Below are 8,716 nucleotides of genomic sequence, written 5' to 3'. Positions count from 1 at the left end.
GGGTCCGCTTCCCTCCGCAGCCCCCCCCCCCACTCCCCCAGATGCAGCAGGCTGGACAGCTCCCAGCGGCCCTCCCTTTGGGCCCCTTTCAGGCCATATTTTCCCAGGGTGTCGCCTTCATCCAGCTGTACTGAGATATCCCCCGGGGTTCCTCGGCCAGACAGTTGTCTGGGCACTTTCGTTCCGTCCGACTCTCCGTGCTCCGTCCGACTCTCCGTGTTCCATGTGGGGTTTTCTTGGCGGGGCGGCCCAGGGGCTCGCTGCTTCCTTCTCCAGCTCGTTCTGCACAAGAGGAGCCTGAGGCAGACAGGACGAAGTGACCGGTCCAGGTCCTGTCAATAAGTGTCTGCTGGTGGTTTCCGGCTCTGGCCGGGCAGCCCGCACACCGGTGCCACCTAGCTGCCCTTGGTTGGCTAGCTCATTTCTAATGAGATTTTCTCCTGCTTATTTTTTCCATCTTCCTCGGTTTTTTTGGCCTGTGATGAGCCGGGTCCTTCAGATGGGAGGCCGGAGGTGATGGAGCTGGGGCAGAGGCCCGTGCCCCCACCTGGGGGCGCTCTGTCGGTTTTGAAAGGTATTTGGGAGCTTGGAAGTCGGGTTTTTAAATGTTAATTTCAGTTTTCTTTTGTGATTATTTTTAAAAAGCTGGGACTGTTTGCTTTTTGTGCTGCCTTGAAACTGCTCTGGACAGACGGGCTCGAAAAAGCCCATCGTGTTTCACGTGGAGCGACTTGTCTCGACCTTAAAGTCCAACGAACGGCCGTAATAGGGCCAGTCAAGCTGCCATCCCAGGGAGCATTGGTCCTCCTCCAGAAGGACGAGCCCTCCCTCTGGCACGAACCCCCAGGCATCTGTGCGGGACTCTGGGCAGTCCGACTTACCCGGGGCTGGCGGGGCCGAGGGGGCGGGCCGCAGGGGCCCTGACGGCTGGCGGGGCCGAGGGGGCGGGCCGCAGGGACCCTGACGGCTGGCGGGGCCGAGGGGGCGGGCTGCAGGGGCCCTGTCGGCTGGCGGGGCTGAGGGGGCGGGCCGCAGGGGCCCCGACTTCGGAGGGCAGTTGGAGAATTTAAGAAGCCAGTGACAGACCAAGGGCGCCCGGATGAAATGTACCGAGGGTCCGGGCCAAGGGCTGCCTCTGCTTCCCAAGGATAAGATGGAGGAGGGGTGGCCGGGGTAATAAAAGACGGAGGAGTTGGGGCTCAGGGCACTGCAAGCCCATGTAAGGCAGCCTGGGGTAGACGGAGTCCCGTGGAAACTGGACTGTCTTGGGCTGAGAGAAATAGCATCTAGGGCTAGCCTGGGCAGGGGGAGAGGTCTAACATGTGGTGCTAGCCCATGGTAGGGCAAGGAGCAGAATGTTCAAGGCTAGCCCATGGTGGGGGGTCAGGGAGAGCCCAGAGCCGCAGACTGAGAAGGAAAGGGAACAGTCATGTCTGAGGGGGAATAAGGAAGTGCCTGGGGCCCAAAACCCAAGGAAGGAGCGGGGGGCGTCTCAAGCTGGGGTTCAGTCTGTACTCGGCCAGCAGCTTCTGCTCCTCTGGGGGGGTCCTTCTGGGGGGCAGCTTGGGACGCTTGTATCCCCACGGAGTGGGTGCTCAGTCAGCGCTTGTGGACCGCGGGGTTTCAGTGTGGGCTGGCGGGCGGCTCAGGGAGCTGGGGGGAGCCTGGGGGTTGGGCCGGCCCAGTGATGGGCGAGGGGGGTGAGGGAGTGGGGAGCTGCTGGAGTGGGTAGACGCGCCCGGGGGTGCTCCTGGTGCTTCCGCAGACACGTGTGTAGGTGTGAGTGTGGGTGTGACCTAGCATCTGGGGCCCAGACTGTGCCGCTGCTGGGGCCCGTGGGGTACACGCCAGCTCCCAGGGGCATCTGCTGCCTCAGGAAATGGCCCTCCAGGCCCAGCAGGGAGCAGAGTCAGGACTTGAACCCCCTTTTCTGGGTCTGGGTTTGGGGTGCCCACTCCGGGGGTGCCCTGGGCCTCTGAGAACACCCACTGAGCAGGGTTGGGGCACTGTGCCTCTCGGGGTGGGGAGTTGTCACACATGTTCTCACACACTCACGTGTCAGCCCGTGTGTCTGTGTGCCCTCGCCCAGATGCTCCGGCTCCCCTCCCCTAGTGCCCTGGCCCTGCCGTGGAGCCCGGCCTCCCGCCTCCCTTCCCCATGGTACCAGACCGGTGGCAGGCCTCGCTCCCTGGGTCTCCGCTCCTCCCTCCGGGCTCTCCAAGGGCACAGCGGGGAGCCCTTTGCCCTTGACCACCGCCCTGTGTGGGCAGGGAGCCGTGCTCCCTTTCAGGTCTGTGCCTCCCCTCTCCTGCAGAGGGGGCTGTGAGCCCTTTCCTGGCCCCTCGAGCACCCGGGCCCCGGCTGCCCCCATATGCCCGGCCCTGACTGCCCGCCCGGTGTTTCCCTGCAGCCTGAACCCCTACAGCTATGACGAGAACTGGCTGAGCAGCAGCGAGGACCACATCCCCCTGGCCGCCCTGCCCTTGCTGGCCATCTCCTCCCCCCAGTACCAGGACGCAGTCGCCATGGTGATCACCCGCGCCAACCAAGTCTACAGCGAGTTCCTCAAGTCTCCAGATGGGATCGGCTTCAGTGGGCAGGTAGACTCTGCTGGGCACCAGCAACCAGGGGGGCCTGCCTCGGTGGGCACATGAGATTATTACCCTGGGTGCCAATCACAGATGGGCATGCGCATCTCGAATCTGCCACAGGACGAGGAGGGTTAGCTAGTGTCTTTGAAGGGGGGGGGACTAGGGAGGGCTTTGAAGATGGGCGGATTTGCCGGCCCTGCTAGATTTCAGGTGCAGGAAGGGGACAAAGTCCCCATGGGCCAATGCCTGGGGCTACGGGCTGGGCCCAGCCCCCTGGAGGACCAACCAGTGCCTCGGGGCCACGGTTGGGCACGGCAAGGAGAGCCTGGCCTGGCAGAGCAGGAGGAACCTGGCCTGGCACAGAGGGGGAAACCTGTCCTGGCATAGCCGGGGGAACCTGGCCTGTAACAGTGGGGGAGCCCAGCCTGTAGCAGCAGGGGAGCCAGGCCTGGCATAGCGGGGGGAACCTGGCCTGTAGCAGCGGGGGAGCCCGGCCTGGCACAGCGGGGGGAACCTGGCCTGTAGCAGCAGGGGAGCCAGGCCTGGCACAGCGGGGGGAACCTGGCCTGTAGCAGCAGGGGAGCCAGGCCTGGCACAGCGGGGGGAACCTGGCCTGTAGCAGCGGGGGAGCCCGGCCTGGCACAGCGGGGGGAACCTGGCCTGTAGCAGCGGGGGAGCCCGGCCTGGCACAGCGGGGGAACCTGGCCTGTAGCAGCGGGGGAGCCAGGCCTGGCACAGCGGGGGGAACCTAGCCTGTAGCAGCAGGGGAGCCCGGCCTGGCATAGCGGGGGGAGACTAGCCCGGCACAGCACAGCGAGCCTGGCACACAGTAAGGGGATCCCAGCCCCAGCAGGGTGCTTATGAAATGGGGGGTTCTACTGCTGGGTGAGGGAGAATGGGTGTGCAAGAGGTGAGTGTCTGGAAACTGCGGACGGAGGGAGAGAGCCCCGAGCTCTGGGCGCCGGGGTGAGGGCTGGGTGAGGGCAGGACCCCAGCCGCCCCCTCACTATCAGGGGGAGATTGCGCTCATGGAGGTAAGGGGGGGTTCAAGTACCGAGGAGTCAGGGAGGGAGTGAGAGCCCCGGGGGCTGGGCCTAGCCGGCCTCTCTGAGCCCTCAGAAACTTGGACATCCTGAGTCTGGAGGTGGAGAAGGGCAGTGACGGTCTGGGGCCTGCATCGTTCCCCCGGGGTGCCGCCCCTGAGCATCCGGGACTCTTTCTTCTAGGTGTGTCTCATTGGTGACTGTGTGGGGGGCATCCTGGGCTTTGATGCCATCTGCTACAGTGCCAGCCCTGCGGGGGACAGTCTGAGCAGCAGCAGCCGGAAGGGCAGCATCAGCAGCACCCAAGTAGGTCGCGGCTGGGTGGGGCGGGGGGAGGGTCGGGAGAAGGCCTTCAGGGGTCACAGGGAGATGGGAAGCTGGGTTCAGGCAGGAGCAGCTGCATGCCTTGGGGGCCCCTGGGACCTGTGATCTGGACTCCTGGTTCCACGGGAAAAGCTCTGGATTTAAGCACAGTCTGGAACTGGAGAGACAGCACTGAAGGGTGCTCCTCCTTGCAGGGCCTGCCTTTCCTCAGGAGCTTGTAGTTGAGGAAAGGGAGGCCCTGCCCCCAGGGCTCCAGCCAGGCTGGAACTTCCATAGGCTCAAGGAGAGCTCCTAGCAGACAGTCCTCTCATTCCTCTCCGGCCTCGGGGGGGTCTCACTGCCCCTTACCCCTGGGCTGCTCTTGGGGCCAGGTGGAGCCTGACTTCAGAGTCAAGGATACCCCCAGGTGCTAGGGGGGCCAGAGTGCTTAGAGCCCTGAGACTCAGGAAAGTGGTCCTCCTTAATCTGTCTGGGCCCTCCCTGGCCGTGTGGTCCTCCTTAATCTGTCTGGGCCCTCCCTGGCCATGTGGTCCTCCTTAATCTGTCTGGATCCTCACTAACCGTGTGGTCCTCCTTAATCTGTCTGGGCCCTCCCTGGCCGTGTGGTCCTCCTTAATCTGTCTGGGCCCTCCCTGGCCGTGTGGTCCTGCTTAATCTGTCTGGGTCCTCCCTGGCCGTGTGGTCCTGCTTAATCTGTCTGGGCCCTCCCTGGCCGTGTGGTCCTCCTTAATCTGTCTGGGCCCTCCCTGGCCGTGTGGTCCTCCTTAATCTGTCTGGGCCCTCCCTGGCCGTGTGGTCCTCCTTAATCTGTCTGGGCCCTCCCTGGCCGTGTGGTCCTGCTTAATCTGTCTGGGTCCTCCCTGGCCGTGTGGTCCTCCTTAATCTGTCTGGATCCTCACTAACCGTGTGGTCCTGCTTAATCTGTCTGGGCCCTCCCTGGCCGTGTGGTCCTCCTTAATCTGTCTGGGTCCTCCCTGGCCGTGTGGTCCTGCTTAATCTGTCTGGGTCCTCCCTGGCCGTGTAGTCCTCCTTAATCTGTCTGGGCCCTCCCTGGCCGTGTGGTCCTGCTTAATCTGTCTGGGCCCTCCCTGGCCGTGTGGTCCTGCTTAATCTGTCTGGGCCCTCCCTGGCCGTGTGGTCCTGCTTAATCTGTCTGGGTCCTCCCTGGCCGTGTGGTCCTGCTTAATCTGTCTGGGTCCTCCCTGGCCGTGTGGTCCTCCTTAATCTCTCTGGGCCCTCCCTGGCCGTGTGGTCCTCCTTAATCTGTCTGGGTCCTCCCTGGCCGTGTGGTCCTGCTTAATCTGTCTGGGTCCTCCCTGGCCGTGTGGTCCTCCTTAATCTGTCTGGGCCCTCCCTGGCCGTGTGGTCCTGCTTAATCTGTCTGGGTCCTCCCTGGCCGTGTGGTCCTGCTTAATCTGTCTGGATCCTCACTAACCGTGTGGTCCTGCTTAATCTCTCTGGGCCCTCCCTGGCCGTGTGGTCCTCCCTAAGCTCTTTGCTTCAGTTTTCTCAACATTAGAACAATAACAGCATTTCAGGATAAATGAGACATTTTTTTGTAAAGCCCTTAGCACAGTGAATGGCACACAGTAGGTGCTTAATCAAGGCTTATTTCCTTTCTTCTGTCTTCATATGTTCCTCCACCTCAATTTCTCAGTTCCCCAGGCTCGCTGTAGCTTTGGGGGGAGCTTACAGCAGTGGACCAAGGCTCAAAGAAAATTCCCTCATCTTCCATGTGGGAAGAGGATTTCTTGAGCCCCAGTGTCCACCATCCCTATGACGCATTCTCCCTTCTGTGGGTCCCCCTTCTGGCCTGTGGGCATCTTGGGGACCCTGTCCCCCAGTGTGTGTGTTTGTGTGAATGTGTGTGTGTGTGTGTGTGTGTGTGTATGAGTGTGTGTGTGTGAGTGTGTTAGTGAGTGTGTGTGTGAGTGTGTGTGTGTGAGTGTGTGTGTGTGAGTGTGTGTGTGTGTGTGTGTGTGTGTGTGTGTGTGTGTGTGTGACGTCAGTGGCTCACAGAAAGCCCTCCACTGCCCGTCAGCGCCTGCTCTTGATGAGATCAGGGTTCCTGGTGGTCAGGGGGTTAGATGGTGAGGTCAGTGGCAGGTTCGGGGCTCAGGGAACCCACTGGAGAGGTATGGCTCCCCAGCCCCCCGGGAGCCAGTGCAGGGCAGGGAGTTTTGGGGACCCCCTCAGGCAGCGCAGAGGTCCTTATGAACCCGAGAGCTGGCCTGGTAAAAAGACGTTTATTCCTGGCACTGGGAAGTCAGCCTTTGCTGAGCATGAAGAGAAAGGCTGAGTTCCTTAGTGGCAAGGTCCCGACAGAGAGATAAAGCCTCCTTAGGGAGACAGCGGAGGGAGATAAAGAGAGGGTGACGCTGGAGGCCGATATCTTCCTGGCGGGCAGAGGGCTCCCTGGCATGGCCTGGCACATGACCTGGCACCCGGCCTGGCACATCAGGGCCTCTGCAAAGACCGAGCCCGGAGTTGGCTCATGTCTAAGCCTTGGCCACCAGCTGGGGGGGGGGCTCTCGATGGGGGCTGGTCAGCGCAGCTTGAGCTGGAACTGAATAGGACTGAGCGAGTCTCTCTTTAACTCAGTGGGGTTGGGATTCTGGACTCAGCCAGCCCCACCTAGATAAGCCATTTATTCTGGTTCCCTGGGGCGGGACCCCCCAGGCAGGGTTCAAGGAGAAGCTCTCCTTCAAGGAGCTTTAGAGAGTTTCGGGGCTCCCTCTGGTCGCCCTGACCTCGGTCCCAGAGAGCCACCCAGAAATGGCCGGAGAGCTCACGGCTCCCACGGCTCCCACGGCCCCCGCGGCTCCCACGACTCCCACGGCTCCCACGGCTCTTACGGCTCCCGCGGCCCCCGCGGCTCCCACAGCCCCCACGGCTCCCACGGCTCCCACGGCTCCCACGACTCCCGTGGCTCCCACAGCCCCCACGGCTCCCACGGCTCCCACGGCTCCCACAGCCCCCACGGCTCCCACAGCCCCCGCGGCTCCCACGACTCCCACAGCCCCCACGGCTCCCACGGCTCCCACGACTCCCGCGGCCCCCGCGGCCCCCGCGGCCCCCGCGGCTCCCGCGACCACATGCTCCCCCCCCCGCGGCACTAGGCTTGAACTCGGGCCTGGGTGGCTCGGGGCTTGATTCTTTCCCCTGAGCCCTTCCCAGTCTCCCCCAACTTAAGCAAGTCTTCTGCTCGGTTTCTTGGGGAGTCTTGCAAAGCCGGTCCTCTTCTCCCTCCTTCTGGGTCCCCCCTTTTTACCTTTCCTTCTTCCTGTAGTATCAGGGGGCCGGTTGGCGGCCCCTCGGGCTCCTCCGGGAATCCGTGCCTTTCGGCCTCAGAGGTTTGTTCCTGGGGCTCCCCCGGCCGGCAGTTGAGACTGAGAGTCCTCTTGCCCCTCCGAGGAGCCCTTGGAAAGCCGCTCTCCCCCAGTGTGGGCCACGGCCCCCTCCCCTTGGACGGAGAGGCTGCTTCCGGCCAAACGTTCTCACCACTTCTGTCCCATCGGCCTTTTTGTTTCTCCCCAATCTAAACGAGGTCCCAATGGTGGATCCCTTCCTCCTCCTCCTCCCCTGTCCTCCTCCTCCTCCCCCCCCCCCTCCTCCTCCCCCTCCTCCTCCTCTTCATCCTCTTCTCCTCTTCTCCCTCCTCTTCCTCCCTTTTCAAGAAGGACTTGGCCCTTAAGGGAAGCCCAGGGCTCCCTAGTTGTTCTGCCTTTGGTGGTGAGAGCCATCGGGATGCCGAAGCCCCTGTGTCCCTGGCTCCTTGCCCCTCACGTCCCCCCGCGAGTCAGCTTCCCTTCTTTCTTCGGGCTGGGTGGGCTCTAGAACACTCCCACTACGTGGTCGTGCCCTTTCGTGGCTCCAGTGTTGCCAGGTAGACAAGATTTTCCCAGGGCCCCCAGAGGACAGAGCCGATCCTAAGGATTGGGTGGGTGGTCCGGAGAAGCCCACTGGGCTTCTGTTCCTCCCTCCAGAGGATCCGTGAGCGCCGACCGCTTTCGGGATAATGTTGAGATGGTGGATGATGGCGGCCGGAGCCCTCGTGCTCTTGAGAGTGGCAGACCGGCAAAGCGCCCGAGCCCCTCCAGGGCAGAAATCCAGGGGTCTCCAGCCTCCCCGGGATGCCGCGGGCAAAAACAGGGCCGGGAGTGCCCGCAGGACCTGACGTCTCCCAGTGGTCTGGGAGGGGCTGCCCCCCCGAAGGCAGAAAGTCCCTCAGCTCCCTCTCCTTGGGGCCCCAGATCCCACCGGCAGGGAGTCCTCCCCAGAGGCTGGGAGCCCTCCCACTGGGAGGAGACGGGAAGGAAGAGCGGCCTTGAGGCGGCTTCAGGCTCCCCTCCTGTTGCAGGACAACCCCATCTTGGCCGAGGACGACTGCAGCCTCGGCGACGCCTCCCGCCTCAGTAAGAGCAGCATCGACATCCTGGGCACCTGGGAGGACGAGGAGCCGGCGCCCGTCCTGCCCCGGAAGCAGAGCGACTCGTCCGCCTGCGACTGCGACGCCATCAGCCAGCATCACTCCTTCTTGTCCAGGTGAGGTCTCTGAACGCCAGGCCCCGCCAGGTGAGCCCCGGAGGTCACAGGACGTTGGTGGGGGGAACTCACAGGGTCCCAGGACTACAGGTGCCCCGGAGGTCACAGGATGGGGCGGGGGAACTCGTAGAGTCCCAGGGCTACAGGTCTCTGGCCTCTGGTCCAACTCCTAACTGACCAGGACTCCCCTCCAGCACCAGGCCAGCATCAGGC

General features: G+C 63.2%; 1 protein-coding gene across 1 annotated transcript in view; it reads left to right on the top strand.

Annotated features, from left to right (window-relative positions):
• The window catches only part of PITPNM3 (PITPNM family member 3), an 87,270-nt gene that overhangs the window by 60,033 nt on the left and 18,521 nt on the right, over nt 1-8,716 (top strand). The window contains 3 exon segments of the mRNA XM_074297717.1: nt 2,411-2,600; nt 3,818-3,940; nt 8,319-8,503. Coding sequence (XP_074153818.1) covers nt 2,411-2,600; nt 3,818-3,940; nt 8,319-8,503 — 498 coding nt within the window.

Source organism: Sminthopsis crassicaudata, chromosome 3 (genome assembly GCF_048593235.1).
Source record: "Sminthopsis crassicaudata isolate SCR6 chromosome 3, ASM4859323v1, whole genome shotgun sequence".
Taxonomy (NCBI): domain Eukaryota; kingdom Metazoa; phylum Chordata; class Mammalia; order Dasyuromorphia; family Dasyuridae; genus Sminthopsis; species Sminthopsis crassicaudata.
Note: the sequence above shows the minus strand (reverse complement) of the source record. Positions and strands in the feature narration are given on the sequence as shown.